The sequence below is a fragment of the Agelaius tricolor genome, unplaced genomic scaffold (assembly GCF_023055355.1).
Source record: "Agelaius tricolor isolate 1412-34295 unplaced genomic scaffold, bAgeTri1.0.p SCAF_35, whole genome shotgun sequence".
NCBI lineage: Eukaryota > Metazoa > Chordata > Aves > Passeriformes > Icteridae > Agelaius > Agelaius tricolor.
In genome coordinates this window covers 4082948-4109659 of record NW_027269295.1, presented here as the reverse complement: position 1 = coordinate 4109659, position 26712 = coordinate 4082948, and the positions used below count along the sequence as shown (strand labels likewise).

Below are 26712 nucleotides of genomic sequence, written 5' to 3'. Positions count from 1 at the left end.
GGCTAAGCCACCACTGCTGTCACACTCTGAAAGGTGTCAGAGAAAGGAAAATATGTATCAAAACAGTTTTTGTGTTTTGTTCTGAAAGCACTCCAAGCTTTTCACCCCTGCAGGTAGGTGTTTCAGCTCTGCTGTGAAGTGCTGCTCCAGGATCTGTTGATCCATCCAAGTGATGCTGCCTTTGACTTAAAACTCCTACATTTGTGGGAATCTGGCAGAAAAGAAGTGGTTACACATCCTGCAGAGTCCTGGACACTCAGGGTTCTACAGTTACAGTCTGGAGAAGGTATAATAACTTCATGCTCATGGTCTAAAGTGTGGTTAGACAGTAAAAGCATGTGTAAAAGCCTTCAAAACCTTGTGGGAAAGAGATAGGGTGAATTTTTTTGGGATTGATTAAAAAACCATATCCAGTGAGAAGCCAGAGGTTGCTTAGAGATCAGAATGAGGTGTTTCCATATTGTTGGGCAGTCTGTGCTGCCCAAGGCTTCACCTTCAGTCAGAGTCCAGAATCTGGAACCCAGAATTGAGGGGTATTTGTTGTAACCAAGACTGCTTTTGCTTTGAACTTGGTTTGGAGTCAGTATGTTCCTGGAGGGAGGCCAGGGATGGAATCTTTAAGCTCCTGCATTCTGAATGTAAAATGAATCTTCTGAGAATATGCAAGGAAAGCTGTTAATTAGCTCAAGTTGAAATTAATTACAGGTTGGTCTTAAATGGTCTATTTCCTTTTCTCCCAAGTGAATTTGTCTTGCAATTTTTTCATGTAGTTTAAAAATACTGTGCATGTATTCTAAATTAAGAACTAGGATGTTGAGCTGAATTATTTAACACTTTATTTCGTTTTTTGTGATAGAGTTAAGACAGGTCAGGTTAGCAGCTCATGTAAAATATTAAGTAAGGCCTTTTGCAGGTAGTTTGATAATTTGACTTTCTCCCAGTCAAACTGCAGCTGGTTCAGCCATCAGCAGTCAGTCAGTGTGTGAGATCAGAGTCCTGCCAAGGGCCCACACTGGTGGCAGCATGGCTGGGAGGACAGCCTGGCATCCTCTGGGCTCCACTGCCAAAAGAGCACAAGCCAGCAGTGAGCCATCACAATTCGAGATCAGCTCTCAAGTTCTTGGCTTTTCTCTGCACAGCTTTTGCTCAAGTCCTGCTGATTTCAGCCCAGTTCACAAAGTTTTTCAGCTTGTGGCCTTTTTCTTCTAAGGGTCAGAGAAATATCACCAAAATGTGCTTTCCCATTGTAGCTGAGCTGATGCACCAAGCCAGCCTAGGGACACAGGGTGGGCCAGAGCTGTCCTGGAAAAAAGGAAGATGAATTCCTTGTCAACCCCATTTCCTCACTGGGTGCCCTTAGGGCTGCTGAGCAGCCCTGTGGGATCAGGTGCTCATCCCCCTGTGCTGTGGGTGAGCTGCTGGCTGCAGGAAACAGGAGTCAGAAGGGCATCTGGCACTGGGGCTGCTCTGGGAGCCCTCAATTCCGTTGGGAAATAATTAGGGATCTGCAGTTTGAAAAATGCAGAAGCTGCTTATTGTAACACTAAATGAAGGGGCCATTAGAAACCTGATTCAGCACTCTTCAGGTATTATTTAGCAGTGCAAAGTACTTGCAAATTGCACTTAATGGTTTGGAGTTGTGGATTCTGTGAGTTGCTTTGGCATAAAGGGGGCTCTGTTCTTGCTTCAGAAAAATGAAAATTAAAAAATTTCTACGTTGTGTGCTGGAACAATCACGTGTGGATGGACTGGGTGCCTGTCTTGCTTTGTATTCATGTATAAAACTTCTGTTTGAGCATTTTCTATCTTGGATTTCTCTTGGGTTTTACCTTATTGTAATTAGTTTTGGGGTTCTATATATATGCAAATTTGAAAATAAAAATATCACCCGGCTACCAGCTTTAACTCTGGCAACAGCAGAGGGATTGTGGGAGGGAGCAAAGAGAAGCTACTCTTTTGCAATAAAAATGAATTTTTATTTAAACTGTTTTAATTCTCAATTATAAATGTTTGGGCTGTCTTAAATTACTGTTTCAAGGTTTTGTCATGGTCAGATTGATGAAGTTAAATATCTAAATCTGTGGGGTTATGGATTACTGGATAATTACAGCTGTTTTCATTTTGTTGGTATTTATGCTCTCATAACTTGAGTACAGATGCTTTTTGGAACACATGCAGATCCATTTATGCAGGAGTTGAAAGCTGCACTGCAAACCTCACCATCTCAGCCTGTCTGATAACTTTCTGCCATGCCTAGTGCTGCTGTAGTATTAGATCATATCTCTGTGACAAGAATAGATCTCATTTTGTGAAAATGAGTATTTCCCTGGTGGTGGTCGGGGTGGCAATGTGCCATTTAGAGTTGTTTATCCCACAGCAGAAGGGAGCAGCTTCCTGATGAGAGCACTTCCTTTCTTGTGTGCATTGTGTCCCTTCATTTAGTGTAAAATTCAAATGCCACAGACATTTGGTCCAGGTCAGGCATAGCAGGCAGCAGGAGCCTTTCCAGAGGATGTTTTCTTCAGGTTATTTCATTCAATGTGTGAATTATACTGTAGAATTTGCAAAGCTGTCTTTGCTGTGCAATTCATTGGCTTGTAGATAAGTTCTTCATTACTGAATTCAAGGCACTATGAAATTACTTCTTTCTATTGAAGTGTTTCATGGTGTGTGTGGTGCAGCCATGGAAGTTGTAATGAACAGGATTTAAGGCAATTTCACTTGAACTTGTTTGTTCTGTGTTGACTAAACCAATTCATGCTTTTGTTTGCCTTTCTTTGCTGTAAAGGAGGGTGAAGAACAAAGAACTGATTGTCTATAATCTCTGACATTTAATTTCTTTTTAGAAAAGAATCAAATTACTCTTGACTGTTTGTTTTGGGTTTTTTTATTATAATTATTATTGGCTTATCTTTTGAAGCTAGGTGGTGTTTTCTGTCTGTGTTTTATTGGGGTGCAGAAGCTGTACCATGCCAGTGATGGATTTTGCACTGGTATCACCTGGTTATTGAGATATCTGGATGATGAATTAGGATTTTTATTCTGTCTCTTAATGAGAAGCACAGAACTGGATTGCACCATGAGGCCTCTCTAGCTCGTGCTGCCTTTCAGGCAGTGGCCAAGGGCAGTGTCTGCCTCCAGGGGAGAAGATAGGAATGAGATAAACATATGGTAACACTCTCTTAGGATACTCTCTCATCCTCCAGCAATGTGTCTTGACAGCCCTTCTGGTCCAGAATGTGCCATTGTCAGGAATAACATCTCATGTGCTTGGTTTCTTGTGCTCCCAATCCCTTCTGGAGCCCAGTGAACTCTGTGCTCATGACACTCAGCCAAGAGATGGATCCTCTCCCTGGAGCTGGCAGAGCTTGCTCAGCCTCACACCTCCTGCTCCTGTGTCAGCAGAGGCAGCCCAGCCTGGCTCAGCCTCTCCCAGGTACCTCCCTCAGGTCTTCAGTTACTCATTTTCATGGTGCTGCTCTTAGATAGTTCAGTAGTTTAAGATTTCACATGAGGAATTGCTGCTCTGTACTCTTGGTTTTCCACCATCAGTTTTTTTTTACCTTTTTGAGGGTCTCCTGATACAGCAGACATGGATGGAAAGTATTTTTTTGTTACACTTCCTAGCTTGAGATAAATGGTGTGCAGGCTCCAGACCCTGTCATGCTGCATTTTGCTGGCATTCCATTGACTTTAGTGAATAGTTCAAAACTTAAAACTTATTAATTTGTTTGCTTAACATAATATGGCTCCTCTCTGCCTGGCAGTTGATGTTTTGCTGGTCCAAAAGCCAAACCAAGGTGTTGCTATTTATCTGTTTATTCAATTTTGTGTTCTTCTGCTGAAGCTCACTGTACTGACAGTCTTGGAAGAGGGAAATCACTGGTGCAGTGCTTAGAGGCCAATTGCCTCTGGGCCAAATGAAAACCTGGTGGGTGAAGTCTGAGGCAATGAAGTCAAACCTGTTCCACTGAACCTTCATGGAGGGGGGGGGGAAAGTCTGGAGAGTTTTTTCCTTGTGCTGGTACAAGTCCTTAACCTCTCAGGCAATGCTTTAATGAGGAATTCTGCACCCACACTGTAGCAGTGCTGTAGTCATCCTGTCCTCCTCCACTCATAAATTAGATTTTGTCTGCACAGTAATAATTTTATTTAAAATAGCCTAACATATTCCAGATGTTAAACACGTTGTAACAGACCTTCTTATTGAAAGTGTCTGTGATTCTAAGACCAAACAAGAGACGAATACTAATTATAGGACTCATAAAAGTGAGGCTTAAACGTGGTACAATAGAGCAGCAAGGAATATTTGACTGTTCTAAAAATAGATCCTCAGTGGACACAGTGAGATTGCAGCTGAATTGTAAAAAACTGACTGCAGAGGCACCAAACACGCAATTTTGTTAACTGGAAAAGGAAAGGGGAAGCCAAGCACCAAATTCTGCTTTCAGTGTGACAATACCCCGTGCCTGTGAAATGCCTGTTGGCAACACAGAGCGTGCTTGTGATTGTTCAGCTGCTGTAGGACAAGGAACGGTAATTAAAGAAACGGTAGGACAAGCTTAATGATTTACAGTTGTTTTTATGTGTGTCTCTTAAAAAATTCACAGGGAGATAGGTTCCTGTGTTATGTAAAGGGCTGTGCATTGCCAGTGTTGCAGAATTAGGAAGTGCTTGGGAATAGCTGCCATTCCTCAGTAATCACATGTCGGTCTCCAGGCACTGAAGCTCTCCTGGCCTGTCGCCAGCCTTTGCTGTGATGCTCTTTTGGAGGTCAGCCTTTTCTCCAGAGTGCTTTAACCTTGAGCCAAAACAGTCGTGTCCTGTGCAATTGGGGTCAGAAGCCAAGTTTCCTCTCGGAGGAAGGAACTACTGAAATTGACTTTAATTGCAGGGCACATTCTGTCAGACAAAGTGTTGTGCCCCGAGCTACGTGGCTTCTGGGCCAGACTGATTTCCATCTGTCTTGCTGGGAACACGGGCAGGGCAGGCATTTTTCTCCGAATATACAATAGCGTTGCAAATGTGTTTAATACAAACAAGTTACAGTGACATTGCAAGTCCATCTGGGATTGCTGTGGCCCCACGAGGCCAGGTAAGATCTGTGTGGGGTGAAGAGCAGCTTGGAGCAGCCCAGCTGTGCAGTCTGTCCCTGGTGTTCCACCTTCAGTCTAGACCAGAACAATGCCAGTTGTTTTCTAACCAGCAATTTGATCTTGGTCTCTCAGTCATAAGCCAGCCTAACCTGAATGGTCAGGCTTTCCCAGCTTACTCAAAGGAAAGGAAGATTAAAATGCTTTTATTTGCATTCAATGTGGTTGTTGGGTTTTCTGTCCTTAACCTTTTGTTTTTCTTGAGGAAGGAGTGGTACTTGCCCAACTTCTCTATTCCAGGTTCTCGTTTTAGAGGTTTGTGTTTCAGGATTGTACAGAGGCTGCAGTTGAAGTTTGTCTTGCTCACTCTTCAGTGGAGGGGCACTTGGGCACTTTGGACTTCCCAAAGGGAGGAGGAGAATTAATTATTCTCTTGTGTGTGCCTGGAAGGCAAAGCAGGTGTAACTCTGATTCCCACATAGGCTGTCCACTTTCTCCTCTGTCCTGCCCTCACATTAAGGTGTCTTCTGAAGATGGACATTTAGGTTCCCATACAAGAATCAATTATTACACAATTCCACCTGTGCAAATTTATTTAAGCAAACCACAGATGACTCATATCTGTTTTAAAGTAACCACTCTTCAAACTAAAGTCATGTTGAGGCATGTCTGTGGTTACTGAAGATCATCTTTTACAGATAGAAGATGGAATGGTAACCCTTTTCTTCAGCTTGCATCTTTATCCCCAGTTTGTTCTACCTGCTGAATTGGTGTACCTTTTGCCATCAAAACTTCGAATAAAATTGCATTAAATCATCAAAAGTTTAATTTTTATCTGGAAGAAGATGGAATCTGTGTGTAGCAGAGTGGTTTTCAAGTAGTCATGGGCCAGTTCCCTTCCAGTGTCATTTCATGCAACATGAGGCCCCTGTAATTTTGCTGGTAAAACTTCTCTGAGCACTTTTCTGAAATGAAAATGCCCAGATGTTGAATGGAAGGAGCACTGAGGGGGATAGAGTGGAAAGAGCCTGCATGGGTGGCTTGACTGGGCCCAGCCCTGATGAGAATTGAGGTTTCTGTGTCTGGTGTTTCCTTCTGGTGCAGAAAGAGGCTCTTTGCTTGCTCTGCTAAGTTGGTGACCACAGCTGAAAAACTCAGCAGTGAACTACCAGTAAAATTCCACTTACCTAGAACAGAACCTTTTCTGAATCTCCTGTTTTATTTATAAGGCCTAAATTATTTTAATGAAATATTAAAGTATTAAAATAACTTTAGGCATGCTTGAAAACCCTGAACACTGAGGCTGAGATTCTTGAGCTCTGTAGCCAACACATTTAAGCTGCCATACAGAGGAAATTTGCTGCAGACCTTCCTGTCCCCCAAAAACTCCTTTTTTTGCTCCTGTTTTTTGCCAGTGCTTCTATTCCCTTCCTTGCTTTTGGTTTTGGGCAGTCTTAAGTGAATCTGTGCTATTTTTAGTATAACTCAGATTTGTCAAGAATGCTTAATGAACATATGTTGTCAAGTATTTCCTTGGACAGGCTGAGAGTGTCACTGATATTCAGTTGCAGGTGCTGTCTAAATGGAGCATTTTTTTTAATAAGCTGCCTCTGAAATCCTTTTGATTTCTGGTTTGTCTGCTGATAGAAAAACAAGCACTTCTTTGCTTCACATTTACTTTGCAGAGAATGTAATCTAAAATTCTGAAATGTGTGTAAACTTTTTTAATCACTACAAGGAAATGTGCTTTTTCCCCCCTAAAACTGTTACTATCTTTTTGATAGTAGGCAGGGTTTGATGTCTGCTGTAAACTTAACAGCAGTAGAAAATCAGTTCTAAATCCTGTTCCTGAAAGTGATACTAATATGCATAATCCCATCTAGTTGATTCTTAGCCTGAATTTCTCCAAATCATTCTTTGCAACATCTACCAGAGGTGAATTTGTTGCTGTGTCCTGTGATTGACAACTGAGATAATGTCCCAAAGTTCTCATGGTTTGGGGTCATGTTTTGTGCAGTAAGAATGTTTTGGTTTCTGTAGGACTCCTGCTGCTTTCTCTGTGTGATGACCTCCAAGGAGAGAAGTTTTAAACACAAGCAAGACAAACTAAAATGGGTACTAAATTTTGGGAAGATGGTGTGGATGCTGTGCTGAGTTTCCTTGGAGATCTGTCCAATTTCAGTGACATTTAGCAATGACCTGGAGGATGTCATGAGCAGTGTGGTGTTTTCAGGGCAGTGCTGGGTTAATGGCTGGACTCAATGGTCTTAAAGTCTTTTCCAACCAGAATGAGTTTATGATTCCAAGTGCATTCCACCTCAAAGCCAGGTTACAAGAGCTGGCCTCCAGGGTTGCCTTTAGAGCTGTTTAAAATGCCAAGCTATGCATTTGGTGTGGATTTGGAATGTAATTAAAGCCAATAAGTGATCAACACTGTAACCATGGAAATGCTGCCTGAATCACAGAGAGGAACAGAAATGCCAGTAATTGTGTGTTGGTGCAGTTGCTTTCACTTGGAAGTGCTTTGTAGCAGTTTAACACATGAAAAGTCCTGCTATCAGAAATCCAGGGTGATGTGTGATGTGTAAGTAGCACTCTGTGAGCTGCAGTTTCCTTTATAACACAATTTCAGTGATATTTCATGATTTTTGTGATTGGCTGTGTGTTTTAGCTATGGTTTTGCCTGAAATTTAACATGAAGCTGTTCCTTTTACACCGCAGAAGACTTGGAAGAGATTAAATAGATGTGAAGTAGCCTGGGTTGTGTCTGCAGAGCTGTGTGGAGATAAAGCTCTGTTCTGAAAGGTTGTTTGGCTTCCCCATGCACATCCCTGGTGTTCTGGCTGAGTGGTGGTAAGTGCTGTTTGAAGCCAGGAACCGAGAAGAAATTGTCTCTACATTTTTATGGCCTCAGAGTAACTTAGTGGAGCCAAGCACAAGGAGAACTTCTGTGCTGTTTCCTGTCTCCATAGAGATTTTTAATTTACTGAATCAAAGCCCTCCGTACAAGATCACAAAGCAGTTATTGAATTTGAGTTTAGTCTGTATACTGGGTGATTTTGTAGTGGTTATGGGCAATGTCCTAATTGTTTTCAGGAATTTGCAGAATGGATGTGAAGCTGGAAGTTTCTTGCTGTGTTTTTCTAGGATTTGAGCAGCAAATTGCCTGCCCTGCACGTGGGTAGGGCTGTTAACCTATTTGATAGAACAAATAGATATTGTTTGTTCAGTGGTGACATCCACTGAAGACAGGATCACTTTAACAGGTAGAGTCTATTTGAAATGTGCAAGAAACTTAACTGGGTATTTACTTTACTTGAAAGTACTGTGGGCTTCTAGTACAGCTTCTAATATGTAGAAATGGACAGAGCAGACTTACCCTCTCCTTTTTATAGGAAGTAATAAAATCTGAGGCTTTATAGAGTTAAGCTGGTGGTGAATTTAAATGTATTGGAATAAATCTGCTCATCCTTTCTTCCTCTTTCTTTATGGACATTCACAAGGCACAAGTGGGTTGTTCATAGCAGTGTAGAGCCTGAAATCCTTTCCAGTGAAACTTGACTAAATCAAGAGAACCCCTTAAACAAGTATAGGCACCAAGAGAAGATGAGGACAAGTAGAGATTATGCTTTTCTGTACACTTAATAAAACCTTTTCTTCCATGCAAGACTCTTGAGTGCCAGAGGAGCTGTTGAGGGCAAGAATTAATGGCTTTGGTAAATGCCAGGAAAAGAAATGTTTTCTTATTCACCTCATTTTCCTCAACTCCTGCTTTCATGGAGAATTTCTCAGGAATTTCATTTGGATTCCACAGAAGGAGAGGTGAGCTGAGGAAGCTCAATTTGCTGGCTGCTAAGCCAGTTATTCTTTCAGATGCTTTCTTGAGACAAGGATTCTGGAAAGAACAAGTCCTTGTAGCACTTCATGATTGAACAAAACCCAAGGAAGCCCTGGTGGTGTTAATGAAAAGGTTTTGCAATGCCCTTCAGTGTTTGTTGGGTGTAAGAGCAGCTTAGAGCACAGGTTATTTAACATCTGTGGGTGTTGGAGGCCCAGGGAGTGCCTGGAGACTGTGCAGGGTTCTGTGCTGCCTGGGAGCTCAGGGCTCATTCAGTCTGGGAAGTCTCCCTGGATCTTCTGAGAAGAAGAGATGCAAAGCTGGGCTGCACATTTGAGCACCACTTCAGTGCAGGGTCAGAAATACAGCGTTTGAAGAATCTGAATATCATGCTGCAGTCAGTTTTTGAACCACTGACAATTTCTCTTCCCAGATACTCAACCTGAAAGCTCTGATCTCTGCCTTGGAGAGCATCCAAGGTTGTTTTCAAAGATTGCTTCTCTTGCTGTTTGAGAAATAATTAACCTTCAATTACAACTCATGAACAACATCTGTGCAAAGGAGGTTCTTGTTAGTACTTGTCTGATTTGTATAATAATGTGTTTGTGTGGTGTATTAAAAAAAAAAAAAAGACAAACCCCAGAACTTCAAAAGCAAAAAAGCCATTGTAATTGTAGTCCAAGGATCTGATGCATCATTATATAAAACTTTTACAGCCTCCTTTATGAAAATTTTAGACTAACTCCATTGTTTATGAACTTTAAGGTAGGAATGTACTTCTGCAAAGCAGAAGGAGCTGGGCCATTTTGCCAATTACTTGGGAATGCTTTGCTTTGGAAGACTGGATATGAACAGTGCTGTAAACTTACACTCTTAATGCACTAAAGTTCATTTAATTAGAAAGTTCCAGGTCACTTCTTACACTCATGTGGTAAACAGGAACTCTTTAGCCTCTAAAATGGAGCAGAATGTTTATCTTACTGATATTGACTTGTCCTATTGATTTTTCAGTGTAACTTGCAGAAGGGTTATTTATTTTATCTTGGGTACACTTAATAAGCATCATTAATACTGAGATGGCCAAATTTCTTTGTACCAGGGAACAGAACAGAGGGTGAAGACAGTCTATTGTGTTCTTGAATGACTTGTGCCATTCCAGGGTAAAATGGACTTTTTTGAACTGTAATGGAGGGAGGATACAAGAGGTGCAAAGTAAAATCAGCTCAGGATGCAGTTGTAGGAAAGTGTGATGGGGAGAAAGGAGAATTGTGCAAATTTTGTTTTCCTGAAGCTTAGAGTAAGGGTCCACTCTCATTTGCCAAGAGAATGCCAGCTCTCATTTTGGGAATCCTTTGGAATGCATCCCAGCACACGGAGCAGCCGTGCCCTCAGATCTGCCAGCTCTCTGCTCCTCACACCCTGCCCAAGGACAGCTCTGCTTGCAAAGGCAGGATTTTCCTCTCTTCTGTGCAATTCTGCTCTGCATGGAGTGGAAGAGCTTTTTCCTGTTGTAAAATGAATGTATTTAAACAAAGGTATATTTGAATGTGGGGCATTGGGATTTAGTTTCTCTTTTAACAAACCAAGATGAAACAGAGCCTTCCTTTTTAATGAATGCTTGCTGCTTGCTTCATCTGTCTTAATCCTTAAAATCTCTGCAGTAGCTCTCCTTCAGGTGAAGAGTTATAATTTTTAATTCAAATTGCTTCCACACAAGGTATTTCCTGATGTACTTTCTAATTACTTACTCCAGTTCAGTGATAAATTGTTGAGCAAACATTTTGTTGATCTTGCTCTGATAGCCAGCAGGTTCCCCATTGGTGAATCTTTCTGGAAAAGCTATAGTGTATTAGTTCTAGTTCTTTTTGAACATTTTTAAAGTAGAAATTGCAATGGAAGGCTTAAATTCTTTTCTTTTTTCCTTTTAAAGTAAGTCATAGTGTTCTTTACACTCTGGTCATATCTTGATGGCATAGACTGTGCTAAGATTTACAGAGAAGTCAAAGGACTGTTAAACAACCTCCTATTTGCTGAGGACCAGAAATGGTATATAAAGGAAATTTTTGTTTAGATGATACCCAACCATTCATGGACAGGTTGTCTGTAGTCCCCACAAGCCTCAGCTGTGTTCTGTGTAACTAAAACCTTCTCCATCTTTTCCACAGACAGTTCTAGAACTGAGTGCTTGCCAAGCAGCCTTTGTTTCCCAGCAGTAAGAGAATAACTCCTCTCTTTGTAAATGAGAACATTTAATGAGGTGAAAACACAACAGAGAGAAAAACCACTTAAGCTCCTGAGCAAGGGCTGCTGTGGAGAGCAGCTCTGAGGGGAAGGTCCCTGCACCAAGCCAAGGGGAGCAGGGCCTGCCTGGGACCCTGAACGTGCCCTTGAAGTGTGGAGGTGTTTGAGGGTCCCCAGGATGAGGGAAGAGATGAGAATCTTGACTCCATGTTTCAGAAGGCTGATTTATTATTTTATGATATAATATTAAATGAAAATGATATACTAAAACTATACTAAAGGAAGAGAAAGGAGACATCAGAAGGCTAGAAAAGAATGAATAATAAAATCTTGTGACTGACCAGAGAGTGACACAGCTGGACCATGACTGGAATTCACATGGACCCAATCCAAGATGCACCTGTTGGTAACCACCTCCAGACCACATTCCACAGCCATCAGACACTTATTGTTTACATTGCTTTTCTGAGGCTTCTCAGGAGAAAAATCCAAGTGAAAGGATTTTCATAAACTATGTCAGTGCCACTTGGAGGACTTGGCCCTGCTTTACAGGGGAGTCTCTGCCCAGAGAGCTGCCTGCCTGTGTGTTAAAGATGTTTGTGCTTCCCCAACGTGCAGTTTGCTTCACGTTCCCTCTCCCCAGTGCCTGGGAGTGTTACCTTACCAAACCCCCTATTTCTGGAGCTCTTTGAGGTGTATCCACTGTAACCATCTGCTCCCTTGCCTGCACGCCCCCGAGCTGCTCACTCCCATGTGAGCTAACATCCCTTAGAGCCACTGAGATCACACTGCTTTGTTCAAGTCTCACGATTTTTATGCTGCTTTGAACAAGTGTCATGATTTTTATACATATGTATGGCTTGTGAAGGGAGTGATGGAGAGCTCTGAACAGCAGAATACAGGGCATGAAAAGTTATTTGCTGATCTGTGTGAGTTCAGCCAGAATTGTTTCAAGCTCAGCTGCCAAGAATTTGAAAGCTCTTGGTTGCCCTGCCGTGGGGTCACTGCTTTTCCTATTGATCTGCAGTGCTCTAATGCAAGGGGAGGAGAGGATACAGTGATACAGAGGTACCATCTCTATATGCAGCATCCCAAAAAACTCACTTCCTTTTCAAGCCAGGACATGCAGGAATCCTCAGGCTCCTGGAATGCAGCCTGTGGAGCCAGGGCAGCAGCCTGAGTGACCCTTCTTTTTTCTTGTGTTTGTGAATAATTCAGAAACCCCACGCACTGGAAGTGGATGGGGAGCACAGTGAACTTTGCTATGCACTTGCATGTTGGTGCCCACACACGGTCAGGGTCTGCAGGCAGAAATTAAAATTAGCACTGAGTGCTGCAGATGAGGTTGGAGTGCCAGGATGAATCTGCTCATGGGTTTTCTTGAGGTGCCCTTGGAGAATGTGGTGCTGCTCTTGGAATATTGCTTGGCCAATAATTTTGGACAGAAAGCATCAAAAATAAATAAAACATCTTAACAGCTTGATTCATGCCATTAAGCTGCTAAAGCACTCAATATGCTTAATTTCCTAAATGGTAATTGAAATTCCTCTGTATTTCACCAGGTTGGAATTTCTGTTTGGAGGATTCACCTACTACAGCATAAGATTACTTGGAATATTTTTTTCCTCTTTAAAGTGTACAAATTACTTCTGAGTCATTTAATGGAAATACTAAATAATCCCTGTCCTGGTAGGCTTGAGACTGGGAATATATTAATCTGGCCAGAGAAGCTGAGTAATTTATTTGCATGAATGCCTGACTCTCCCTACTGAGGACTGAGCACATGCTTATTATCAAGGTATTTTATTAGTCCAAGGCATGGTTTGAGAAGCAAAAAAGACAGAAATCTTTCAAAACTTGGTCGAGGGGGTCATACCTAAGTGCTGTTTTAAAGGTATTTTGAAAGGAACTTGTTATTCCTGATACTAGAATTCCAAAATCCAAGGGCTGTGGCAGCAAGTACAATTCCCTTGGCTATGAACAACGACTGCAATGGGTTTTAAATAGTCTGACTTCTGAATTGCTTTCATGTCTTCACACTCAGCTGAAATACTAGCAAGGATAAAAGTGGAATAAATCCTGTTATTTTGACTCTACTCTGAGCATGAGTTGCTAAGGGAAGCAGTTGGAAAAGCAGCTTTATTCCAGTGCTATTTTGGTTGAAATTACGCTTGTCAGTGCTCTTGCTGTTAACATGCATTAAGAAAGTTAAATTTGTGGTTCAAGCTGCTTCACCAGACTGTGTTTTTCTTGATGCACAATGCAGCTTCTAATGGATCAGAGTACACAAATGTTCCAGAGGCTGGTGGGAAATGTAAAAGTACATTATTGAGGAATTGCAGAATTGCAGGCTCAAAATCACTTTTTGTGAGATCTGTACACAGGTGTCTCAGCCACAGAGGTGTTGTGACTTCATGTCAAGCCCAGCAGCAGCTGCAGAATTTTGGGGATGAGCACATCTGTGCTTTTGACTTGTGCTCTGTGTCAGTCTCCACACGTGCTGTGTGTTAAATGTGACAGTGTCATGTCCTTGAAATGCCATTCCTGGGTGCTCCAGCAGCAGCACTTCACTCCTGCATGGAGCCCTTCAGGGTTTTCTGCAGCTGCTCCTCTTTTGAGGAACTAATTGTCTTTGATTGTATCTGTACAGTGAAATTGGAACACTGAGACCAAGGTGTGGAATATCTGATTTTATTTGTGAAGAGAGACCTATCTGTCCGGGTTTCACCGCAATGCTGTCATACAAGGAAGGAGCAATATTTTATAATAAACTCTGCTTTATCAGCCTGCTGGAGGAACACTGCATAATGCAGTTATTTCCTGTCTGCAAAGCTGGATTTGAGACAAAGTTTCTGGTTCAAAACACTTCAGTAATGCAGCAAAATCCCCTCAGTTCTCTTGGAAAATAAAAGCAGTGTTTGATCTTTCTTTAATTTTCTCGTGCTCCTTGAATAGCTCCAGTCTTGGCCATGCATGTGCTGCTCTGACTCACGTGGCTCTTGCTGTGTTGTACCACAAATTACAGGTTTTCTTCCTGTGCTGTGTAGGTTTGTGGTGAAAGATCTGTCAGTGTCCTGTAGCCTTTAGCAGCTTTTTCCTGCCCACTCTGCACTCTGAAAGTGCAGTTTGTCCCTTGTGGAAGGCACAGCTGTGCTTAAATCAGATTGAATCTTTTGATGTGGCCATGGTTTGCTCTGATCACCTTTTATTCAAAGTGGGCTGTGCTCTGATCACCTTTTATTCAAAATGGTGCATTACAAGGATGTGTTGGCAGTGGGACATAAAGAAATAAAATCTGATTTAAGAGCCCAGTAAATTTGACTGTGAACAATTTTCTGTGTGTATGTTCTTTAGGGAGAAAGAATCCTGAGTTGCTGTTAATCTCTTGGAAACCTTCAAGTTTTTTTTTTTTTTGCTTTTCTGTGAACATTCAGCTTGCCAGCTTTTGGCAGATAATGATTTCATTCTCTTCTGAATTGAGCACATTCAATTCAGTCTTGCCATTTAAAACAACATATTCTTCTTGGGCATTTTTTTTGTTCCCAGTTCAGGAGCAGGTAATGCTCTGAATTGCAAACATTCACAGGGCAAACATGAAGTGTTTGGAGGACTGAGATGAGAAAAGTGTCAATATGTGCAATGAAGGAGACTTGCAAAGGCTTTGGCCTAAAGGGGGCTGTTTGGATGGGGGAAACTCATCATCCAAAGGTAAAAAAGACTGAAAAAAAGTGAGAAAAATAGATACCTACCTATTAGGTACCTACCTATTAGGTAGCTAGTGCCCTTGCTCTCCTGTCTATAAAATAATTGTAACATAAGATCCTCAAAAGAAAAGTATTAAGTGGAGCAATCCAAAAATGAGAAATGCTTCTAAATTCTGCTTCTTCTAGAAATGTTTTCTTTTTCTGACTTCAACTGCAGTCATTGCAGTTAAAATAGGGATTAATTTATGAAGAATGTGAGATTTTTTCAGGGAGAGGGCTGAGATACTAATGAGCAACTGAAATGTCCAGAACAAGAGCCTTGTAAAAGAAATAAAGCCTCTTTGCCATACCAACAGTGCTGACTATTGTGTTGCAGCACCAATGCTCTGTCCCTGCTGTTTGCACCCCATCTCTGAGGCCAGGAATGATTGCTGTCCTTCAGCCAGAGCCAGGCAGCTGTGCACAGATGGGCTCTGGAGCAGGGACTGTGTGTGACCCCTTCCCTGGCTGCATTTCTTCTGTCTTACACAGCAGCTTGATGAACTCGGGACAGTCATGCTGCAAAAATTGTTTAAAAATATGCACAAAGGGGAAAAAAGCTGACACTGTTTTAGTGCCATACACCACTGTCACCATAGAAACACTGCTTTCAAACTAGGTTTGAGCACTGGTAATAAACTGAAGTATTTTAATTATTCTGAAGGGAGAATTAAGAGACCTTTTCTGTTCCAGCCTCACCATTGCATACTTTGTGCAGCTGCTGCTTGTTTTGTTCCCCACCCTCTCCCTCTTGGTGCTGCAGCCCAGCTGTTGTCAGAGTAGTTGAAATCATCTAAAAGGACAGAGTGAATATTTTACCTCTTTTAAGGATTTGTTTCATGATGCTCTCTCAGATTTACTTTATCTAAGCATTCTTCTGCATTGGGACATCGTGCAACATCCTACCTCTTCATCAAAGCCAGTGAGGTTCTGATAGTAGCAAAAATGAAGGGAAAGCAGGCTAAAGAATTAGTTGCTTCACTGCCACCCCATGAGGAAAAAAACAGCCAAAGAGAAACAGAGATACATCAGAGACTGTGAAAGAAAAAGAAAAAAATAAGAGCTCTCTTGTATTCTCCAGCCACAGTGGTTTTAAAATCAAAATTCAACAAGTTTGCTAGGGGGGATAACACCCATTTTCCTTTTATTTGTTTTACTGATCCCACATCCTTAACTCTCCTGTCTGTCTGATTTAATACCATCTTTTCTGTGTGTCAAGTATTTAAGGGAGGAAGATATTTACATGACTGTGTTTTTTAACCAAAATCAAAGCTGTTGCTAGCTCTGCATTATTACAAGAAGTTTTACATTTTCACAAGTGTGAAATGAGCTCATTGTATTAGACTGACTGTTGTTGGACAAAACTGGGAACTGATAAACTGCAGTGAAATCATTAGGAACACTCTGTGCCCAGGGAGCTTGAGAGCTCTATTAGCTTAAGAAATAGCTTTTGAAATGTTTTTATTAGAGCTTGGGGAGCTGTATGAAATCCCTCTAGACAGCTTGGTGAAACACCGGTAATTAGTGAGTGGGTTTTTTTAATCCAAGACATAATTGTTTTGTCTTATGGTATTTTAAGACTGGAGGGTCTGATTTTCCCGTTATCAAGGGGGTTGTCATGGTACAGAATGAATAACTTCCTTTCCAGAGGGAGGGGAGGAATGGGTTATTTTGTGTGGTTTAAAAACTGCCTTACTGGCAAGGAACATATTAATAAATGGATTGTTTGGAATGCACTGTGACTCTTTCAGCTGTCATGTGGGTTCAGGAAGGCTCGGCCCCTTCCACGGAAGCTCTGAAGGGCACTGAGCCTCCAAACGCTGGAGGAGCTCTGCACACCCTCAGGAATTAATGGTGATGATTGTTTGTTCTCTTTCCATCGTGACAGGCATATGAAAGGAGGTTTCCTACGTGCCCTCTGATCCCCATGTTTGTAGCCAGTGACACTGTAAACGAGTACAAGAGTGAGGATGAGGCCATCCACGTCATCGAGCGGCGCTGCAAGCTGGACATCGATGCACCACGGCTGCTGAAAAAGGTGATGAGCTCTGAAGTGCCTGCTTTGGCCTTCTGCATATCCCTTCACCTGAATACTGTCTTGGTTTGAACAGACAGGTGTCTGCTAAGGAAGGCAGGAGCCTCCCCTGAAATGGAAAATGCAAACCCCCTCCTTCTGAATTATTATAATTTTGAAATTAAGGGGCTCTCAGACAAAGATATGGGAATAGGAATAACAGTTCTGTACTAGGAAAATTAAAAATACAAATGTAACAGTACAAACAAAAAAACTACTGATGGAGTGAGAACAGGAGCTGAACAGGACCCACCCTGTGTGTCAGGGGGTGGCACAGCCCCATCCCATGGGGGCTCAGCCCTCCTGCAGTGCCAGCTGTGGCTCTGCTGGAGCAGGGATCCTGCACAAGGGGGGAGTTTTCCTCTGCAGCTCCAGGGCTGCTGGAGATGGGCCTGGGCTCCCTCTGGCAATGCAGGGCAGCAGAAGCTGCTCCTCTGGCAATGCACTGGGCAAAGGCTGCTGTGCTGTGCCAGGCTCAGATTGGATCCAGGTAGGAATGCTTGGCTCCTTCCTGGGCAATGCAGCATCTCCCCATGGGATGCTGGAATTGGATCAGCCCTGCAGGGACACTCAGTGGCCATGGACAGCAGAGATCTCCTGGAGGGAGGGTTGGCTGTGGGAGAGATAAAGAAAAAACTGCCCCATGAACAGAGAGAACTGCCCCAGATCTGACAGATGGGAGAAGAACACCCCAATCCCCAATTTCCAACCTAAGACATGTACCTTAACAGAATCTGTGCCTCTTCCCCAGATTGCAGGAGTGGACTATGTCTACTTTGTCCAGAAGAACTCTCTGAACAGGCGAGAAAGGACTCTGCACATAGAAGCCTACAATGAAACCTTCTCCAACAGAGTCATCATCAATGAGCACTGCTCCTACACAGTGAGTAACCACAGACCCTTGCTGGGGCTGCAGATGAGCCAAGGCACTGTTCAGATCTCAGGACTCAGACAGAGCTTGGGTTGTTCCTGGCTTTTACCTTGCAAGAAAAAATAACCAACATGTGGGGAATGAATTTGTAGAGAATTTGTAGAGAATGTATGCTTCTGTGTGCAAACCTTGAGATAAGAAATGCTGACTTAGAAATGCCATGGAATAAGACAGACATTGTTGAGAGAGAAATGGAACTAGAAACAAGTTTCAAAGGATGGCCTTGCAAATAAGACTGGATACTTTGGAGAAATAGAGCTATGAGAGGTGCATTGTAGTAGGACCCACAAAGGGTAATTTTAGATTGGCTTTACAGCATTTACAGCATGGTGTGGCAAAAGCTGATAGACAAAGAAATGCTTATAATGTATTGTAATTAGAAAAGAGTTGGCTTCTGATTGTGATGGTGTGAATTATAACATTTGTATTGTCTCACCCTTCACATGAGACTCAGAATAAAAGTTTTGAAAACACCTCTCAGTTACCTCATCTCTGGGTCAGAAAAGAGCTTAATCCAGCACCAACACACTGCCCTGAGTGGTAATTGTTAGTGCTAAATGTAATACACTTGCCTCCAAAACTGAGACATCTTTGGCACCCTCTTGCATGAGCATCTTCTCAGAGAGCAGAACACAACATAATTTGCTGTGTTTGACAGCTCTGTTTAGACAAATCTGTGCTTTGTAGCAGCAGTGTGGGACTTGGTGAGGCTGTTGACACCCTGGCAGAACTGCCAGAGGAAAGTTCAGCTGATTTGCCTTCTGCTCAGCTCAGACAGGAGTTCACTGAGTCAGCTATGTGTTTTAACCTACCTTTTTTCATTGTTCTTGGTCTTCAGTGCAAATGTTGATGCAGAGGAGTCTGGTGGCAGACCTGCTGCTCTGCTCATGGTTTATTTCTGAATAGCTCAGCCCACCCTCATGGGCTCTTCCAGCATGTACTGTAGCAGTAGAATTTCAAATTGATGTTGAAGGTCAGATGAGAGCTAACAAATGTTACTGATTTATCTATATTGTAGCACTCTTTCTAGGTCATAACATTTTCTGTTGTGTTTAACCTGTGGTTAAAATATCACTGGGTGCTAAACCCACTTGACACTATTATCTATAATTTTTATAATTATTTCTGCTGTAACTTCCAGAGTCAATTTAAAAATACTCTTCCACTTACCTGGAGTTTTTATGTGAAAGCTCTGTTTAAACAGGGGAAATGCTGTACAGAAAGGTGCATGAGGTAAATATGTACAAAACACAGCACTTCTCTATGCCCATTTGCTCTACTCAATTGAGAAATTAGGTAAATAAAAAACCAGATTTTTAATGGAAGAATAAATTGTTTCTTAAAGTTCATTTTTATTAAAGGTAACTTATAATTGAATTTCTGAAAATACAGGAAAATTCTTAAATGATGTTATGAGTTGTCCTTACTGAGGCTGTACAAGCTGTTCTTGTACCTCCCATTCCCTAATGCAGAAACAGAAAATGAAGGTAAAAGGGTTTTTCTTCTGCAGTTGTCTCTTCATAAAGTGTTGATTCTGTTCTTAGCCAAATTTAGCATGTTTTGAGGGGGAGGGGAACCCTAAGGCATCAGGCCAGTTACATGCTCAGAAATCCAGCCTTTTGTGATGTTTTTACAATGACAAATTCAGAGCCCAGCCTAGAAATTGCTTGAACAAATATATTTCAGCTGAAGAGAGTTTAAAGAACAGCTTTTTTGTAACAGTATCAGTCATCAAATTGTTTAGGTTGGAAAAGCCCTTTAAAATTGAGTCCAACTAAAAGTCTGTTTCAGGATCATGTCAGTAAAGCAAGAGATAAGCTAAGAGGGAAGGTGTCAGCTGAGTGAGGAGTGTGCACTTCTGTCTGTGGTATTATCATGGGAGAGCAAACTAAAACAGTTTTCATTCTGCAGAATGCTGAAATACCTCCTGGGTCAGTGTGAGAACAGTGTTTTGGCTGTCTTGAAAATGTTGGGAGTGCTGCCCCTGCCCTTTCTGCAGGGCTCAGCCTGACTGAGCTGGCCCTGGCTATCAGCCACAGCAGAGCTCCCTGTGGAGGCTTTTACCCTGTTCCACACACACCCTGCAGTCCCAGCCCTTATCTGGACTGAGGGACTGTAGGAATGTGCCTTCCTCTGGCTCTTGGCTGGTGCATTTGTGCTTCTCCACCCTCCCCTTTCTTGTTAAGACCAAAAAAAATGGCTGTGGGACCAAAAGCTTCTCAGCTTTTTGTCCTTTGGTGTTCCCTCTTCCCAATTGTGAAGCAAGTGAAGCAAATTCCACTTGAATGTTTTTGACTGTGTGAACCTGTAAAACAAGAAACATTTCAAATATTGTGAGGGAGAAAAAAAACCCTAAATGGATAACTGAGCTGTATGATCTTCTGCCTTGCAGGTTCATCCTGACAATGAAGATTGGACCTGTTTTGAACAATCAGCAAGTCTGGATATCAAATCTTTTTTTGGTTTTGAAAGCACAGTGGAAAAGATTGCCATGAAGCAATACACCAGCAATATTAAAAAGGTGAGCCTGCAGTTGGGAAGGATGTGCCTGGCTCCAAGTTACCAAAAGACAATGAGCTGCTGCTAAGTAACAGGCTGCTCTGCTCAGAAACCTGGGCTGCTTTGCTAAGGGCCTGGGGCACTGTGTCTGTGTAGGGCTGTTTCAAGTGAAATCTTTAGAGGTCTGATCACTTAATTTTCAGCCCAATCCTTTCTGTGTCTAAATATGTGGGTTTTTCAGCAGCTGAAGTAAATTTTCTTTTTTGAAGGGAAAAGAAATAATAGAGTACTACCTGAAGCAGTTGGAGGAAGAAGGAATAACCTTTGTCCCTCGCTGGACTCCTCCTGTTGCATGTAAATCAGAGAGCAGCACATGCCACCCAAGGAGACCAGTGTCACCTGCCATTAATATCCCAGAGTCTGCCACAAAGGAGGGCTTGAGCAGCAAGGAGATCCTCAACACCTCCAGCAGCCCCTCGGAGCCCACGGCAGGAACACCTGATGGTATGGGGGTCTGATGTGTTTTACTGGGAAGCTTTGAACTGGAGAGGCTCTCAGCACTGGGCACTTCTGGGCTGCTGAGGAGCTCCACATTGCTCCTGAGTTGGGGACGTGCAGTGTTCAAGGGTGGGCTCACCAAGCAGTGACACGTGGCAGGGCCCAGGCAGCTGTTACAGGCTGAGCTTGTGAATAGAGATCAGGTATGAGCAGAAAAACTCTTTGCTGTTCATTGGGTTGCAAATGAGCAGTCTGCTCTTATCCTGAAATTCAGGGATGGGTGTAACTACAGGAATGATGGGGAGGAAACAGCTGAAACTTCCCTAGATAGTCTTCTGGGAATTTGGGAAAATTCTTGCACTGGGAGATCAAAACTTCTCTAAGTATTTCTAGAAGCAGCAATCCCAGTGGTGCTGTGGATTGATGAATCTGAGTAGACTGGCAAAATACTTTTAACAAATGTCTGCTTTTGCTCCTTCCTTAGCTGCAGAAGGAGAATTTTATCTTCTTCTTGAAGATGACTGTGTTTGTTGCCTTACTCATCTTTTCATTGATTCAAAGGAACCTTATTCAGTTCTGACTGTGCTGAACACAGCAGCCACTTTGAGACAGCAGCAAATCAGATCACGTGGTGCTTGGTCAGGTCAGGATCTCTCTGATCACCTGTAATCTCTTTTTAGATAAGCTGGATGCAGACTACATCAAGAGGTACCTGGGGGACCTGACCCCGATGCAGGAGAGCTGCCTCATCCGCCTGCGGCAGTGGCTCCAGGAGACACACAAAGGCAAGGTGAGCTCCTGGGGTGTCCCCTGGCTCAGAGAGAGGGACACACAAGGTGGGCCTGAGGAAATGCCCTGCCACACCCCCTGGGGCTGACTCTTTCTGCTAAGTGGCTCTCCATGATCAGAACCTACATTGAAGCAGTGGCAATAGGAGGAGTTCATTGTGACTGTCCAGCTGACTTTGCAGCTGCGGTGCTTCAATAATTAGCTTGAAAACCTCTCAGACTGTCAGTTAAACTGCCCCAGGGGAATGGCATCAGTTTTATAAGTCTTCCTGGTTTCTACAATGACCTTATTTTTATATTTGTTTGTTTTGGCCAAACATCATAGTCTTAAATACTGATTGGGAGGAGTAGAGCACTGATAGCAAGGCTGGGGTTTTTCCAGTGCCTTGTGATTTGCATGTGTGTCTCAGCTTCCTCTAACTTAACAATAAAACACAATCTGTGTTCTGTCCTGATTTATTTAAATTGGACTGGCTTGGTATGGTCATGCAGGTGGAAATGATTACATTAGAGTTCATGAAATTTTTATATCCCTTATGAAGGTCGCTGCAGTGCCTGACAGGGCTCATGATTTGGTTTCAAACAAAGGCTGATTTTCTTGAGTAACTCCCAGTGTTACACACTATCCTCATGCATTGGTGCAGGGCTGCACATTTTTCAGCTTCTATTGTTTGGCTTTCTGTTCTTGTTTCAAACCTTGAATACAAAATTTGGTTTGGTTTTGTTAATAGATCCCAAAGGATGAGCACATTTTAAGATTCCTGCGTGCCAGGGACTTCAACATCGACAAAGCAAGAGAGATCCTTTGCCAGTCACTGACGTGGCGTAAGCAGCACCAGGTGGATTTTATTCTGGACACCTGGAATCCTCCCCAAGTGCTTCAAGATTACTATGCAGGAGGCTGGCATCACCATGACAAAGGTATGGTTTCAGTACAAAATATGTATTGAACAGCCTTTTTACCTTTTGAGTCAAAGGTGATAGTTGTCCCTCTCTTAACTAGAGGTGGCTGGTTGGAACTTCTAGAGACACTTAAATTGATAGAATGTTTTGAGTTGAAAGGGAATTTAAAATAATCTTGTTCCATCTCCCTCCATGGACAGGGACACCTTCCACTAGACCAGGTTGCACAGAGCCCTGTCCAACCTGGCCTTGAACATTTCAGGGGCATCCACAGCTTCTTTGGGCAGCCTGTTCCAGTGCCTTGCCAGCCCTTAGGGGCTAGAGGCAGAGTCTTGGATCAGAGTCTTTCTGACTAATACTGAAATACTTAAATCTGCTTTGCCAGGAACTTAAAACAAGTGATTAATTGCACTTCTCTAGTGCTCTGAGATACTTAGAAGGGTGTTAGGCAAATGCTGAGTGTGCTCTTTCAGTGATTAAAAGGTGTTTGTAAATAAGTATATCTTCATAATCAATTTATTTCTGATGTTGAATAAGTCTGCTGATGGCATAAATGAATATTTATTTGGTATTACAATCAGCTTAATGATGAGAAGTGGAATGTTGCAAAAACATCAAATAGAGCAGGTTTATTTAAGAAGAGAAGCAGCTTTGGCTGAATTCCCTTTGTGCTGTGAGCCACAGCCTGCCACACTCCCCTGTCCCTCTGCTTTATCGTGCACTGATCTCGTTGCTAATACATACATAGAAATGAAACACGTTGGAATTTGTGCCTTGAGGCAAGCTGGGCTCTTCAGATAAGGAAATGATCTCTTACTGTGAGCAATCTGGGCTCTGATTGAGTCTTTTCCCACCAGGCACCATTGTTTCTGCTCAGCTCTTCCTTTTCCAAGCAGCATATGAAACAGGGCAGGATGCTGTCAGCAGTAGTGGCCAGGAGACAGGGAGGACACAGAAGAAGTTTAATCACAGAGCTTGAATGGCTCTTCCCTGCTGCTCTGGGTTTGACAGACCTCAAACTGAGAAAATAGAAAATGAGAATGTGCTTGTAAAGATTGTAGGGAAAAAGACCTGTTAATAAGTTCTCCTTTTCAGCCCATTCCTTGTCTGTCCTTTGCAAAGACTTCCTCTGTCAATTGCACACAACTGGGTCCTGCCAGTGAGCAGAAAGGTGCAGAATGCATCAAAGTCTTGTTTAATGTTCTTCTGAGAAGTTCTGCAGTCTTGTGGTGAACTTCATGCCCCCTCCCTTCCCCTGCAGTTCCTTTGATCTCTCTTGCAGCATGCCCACAAGTAAAGCATGGCTTTGTCAATAATGGAAACGCCATTTCAGAACTGAGCAGTTCTCTATAATTTAAAACTTTACAGTGGTAGGTTCTTTTTTTAAACCCTCTTTTCTAGTATTGCTCCTCTCCTCCTACATATGTTAAATGTGCCAAACTCAAGCTGGCTGAATGCTGTGTGACTTTCAGTGCTTCAGCAAGGGCAGCAGTGATAATGAAGCATGTTGTCTAGAATGAGCTATCAGTGCTGAAGAAAAGAAGTTATTATTTTGGCTTGCAATTAGCACAGATTTCTATACATCTGAATGGCTCTTATTTTGACAGGGATGCTTCAATCGAATGTCTTTTTAAAACCACAAAGCTCTAATGGAATATAAATTGTACAGTGAAAACAGAGCACTGTCAGCTGAGAGTCTCCTTCATGTGTCATTTGGGTGGACCAGGGTTACTGAGCTGTTGGTTTGGGTTTGGAGAAATCTGTGTCAGGGAGGGAGGGAGACCTGCTATGAAGCTTAATAGCAGTTTTTGTTTAGTGTTTCAAAAGCTAAGCAGTACATTCCAAGATAAGTGTGTGCCCATGTTAAAATAACATTTTCTTTTAGTCCACCTGATAAAACATAAAACACTGTGAACTTTCATGGGGGCAGTGTCTTTGTCAAATAAATAACTGGCCTTGACTCTGCAGTTTTGGTTGTTTGTTGGTTTTCTTAATAGTGTGTTTTTTGCAGTTTCTCTCCTTGTGTCCCAAAGGACTTAATGATAATTTGATAACCTCTCTTGCAGCTGTTGGAGGGAAGTGAAGCTGCACAGACAACAAGACTTGAGGGAGATTTTTATGTAGAAAGCTTCCTCTTTTTCTTCTTTTTATATTGTATGCTAACATATTCCCTTTTATAAGCAGGTGATTGTTTAGCCTGTGTATTAGAATAGATGAAGCAAAGCCTAACAAGTGCATCACAACTTTAGAGGAAGGCTGGGAGCTATTTTGTACAACTAAGAGCCAAAAAGGCAAACTTTGATTATCAATTTCAGCCAACACAGTAATTCACCTTAATGCCTGAGTATCCTGCCAGTGTCAGGCTGGCTGTGGATGGGCAGGGCTCTAATGCAGAAGGTCCAGCAGAAGCTGATCTCTGGAGCAGAGTCTGTTCTCACCAGGCTAACCTGCATTAGCAGGGCTGTGTGCCAGTTCTGCACAGTGTGCAGTGGCAGAGCTGAGTGTGGCTCCATCCAGCAGGCTCTGCAGAGGGCAGGCTCTGGGTTAACCCTTGGGTTCATTCATTCCCAGATGTCAGGATGGCTATTTTTTAACTCTCCAGAGCACTATTGCATCACATGTGATAAAAGCCTTGGAGCCTTCCTTGCAGCTCTGCAGCTACAGGAAAGCTTCAGTGGGTTGGTGTACCTGAGCTGTCCTGGAAGCTAAGAATAGTCTGTGTCATTAATTGTGTATACCAAGGTCTGGAGTGAACTGATGCACTCAAAGTCCTTTGAACTTTCCCTGAAGGTCAGGGAGCTATTTCTGAATCAGGATATGATCATTTTGTAGCTCATTTACAGATAATCTGTTGGTGTGGCTGCACTGGGTGATGTTTATGTTGCCGTCTGCTCTTGATTCTTCCTCATACAGGGGAAGTTTAACTGTTATGGTTTGTTTCCATCTGAATTTTTTAGAAGAGCTCTCTCAAATGTCTCCTGCTGTGTTTTTTGTGTCTCTTGTGCAGATGGGCGCCCTCTGTACGTGCTGAGGCTGGGCCAGATGGACACCAAGGGCCTGGTGCGAGCGCTGGGGGAGGAGGCCCTGCTGCGCTACGTGAGTGTTCCCAAAACAGCACAGGATTGCAGGCAGGAACCCCCATGTGAACAATGCCAACCACTTGCTTTGGAAATTTTAAAAGTTTAATAGTAATAAAATAGTTATAGTCCAAATTATTATTACTCTAATTGTATTACTATTTTTATTTGGATTGGGACAATATGAGACAATAGAAACAAAGAGTTACGGATGTCCGGGTACCTTTTAATGGGCAGCGTAAGCCCGGAAAAGGACACACATTAACAGAGGATTAACCCTTAAAAACAATAACCTGTTGCATATTCATATATCTCATACATGATGCATAAATTCCATTCAAATACAGGATTCTGTCTGGTCAGTGTCAACTTCTCTTAATCCTAATGGTGTTGTCCTGCCCAAGCAAGGCAGGAAGAATTTCAGACATTCGTTTCTCCTGATAATGGAGCAATAAATTCTCTTTCTCTGAAAGATTCAGGTGTCCTGTGGCTGCTATCTCAGTGTGAGTCCTTTCTTTAGAAAAAAAAGTATCCTACATAGCATAGTTTCTATTTTAACATTTTGTTATAACTTAAAACTATATTTAACACACTACTTAAGAGAATTAATACAGCATTACTTTCTAACACCACACATATAATATTCATTTTAATATCTGCGAAAAGCCAATCCTGAAATATGCATTTTTCACACCCCAGGTGTTCTCATAATGCTTCTCTTGGGGCTGTTTCTCTTCTGCTCCCTTCTACTGCAGAGCAGTGCAGCCCAACTCCCAAATCTCTTTGGGGGGAAGATTTTACAGGCATTGGGCATTGGTGCAGGCTGCCAAAAAATCAGGCCATGATAGTATCATGGGTAACATTTCCATCAGTTTTTGGTTGGAATACCTCTGAAAGCCCCTGGTAGCTGTTCCTGGTGTGTTCTGCAGGCTGATGGAAAGGTGGAGTTCCTGCCAGCTCCTGTGGTTATTGATGGGCATTTGCACAGATTCTTCTGCACTTGTGCAGGGTTTCAGACTGCAGTCTC

General features: G+C 42.5%; 1 protein-coding gene across 1 annotated transcript in view; it reads left to right on the top strand.

Annotated features, from left to right (window-relative positions):
- Positions 1-26712, top strand: part of SEC14L1 (SEC14 like lipid binding 1) — a 43572-nt gene that overhangs the window by 7378 nt on the left and 9482 nt on the right. The window contains exons 3-9 of the mRNA XM_071452553.1: positions 16804-16953; positions 17741-17872; positions 20313-20441; positions 20689-20923; positions 21598-21707; positions 22437-22626; positions 25616-25704. Of these exons, the coding sequence (XP_071308654.1) occupies positions 16804-16953; positions 17741-17872; positions 20313-20441; positions 20689-20923; positions 21598-21707; positions 22437-22626; positions 25616-25704 (1035 nt within the window). The remainder of the gene's footprint in view (positions 1-16803; positions 16954-17740; positions 17873-20312; positions 20442-20688; positions 20924-21597; positions 21708-22436; positions 22627-25615; positions 25705-26712) is intronic.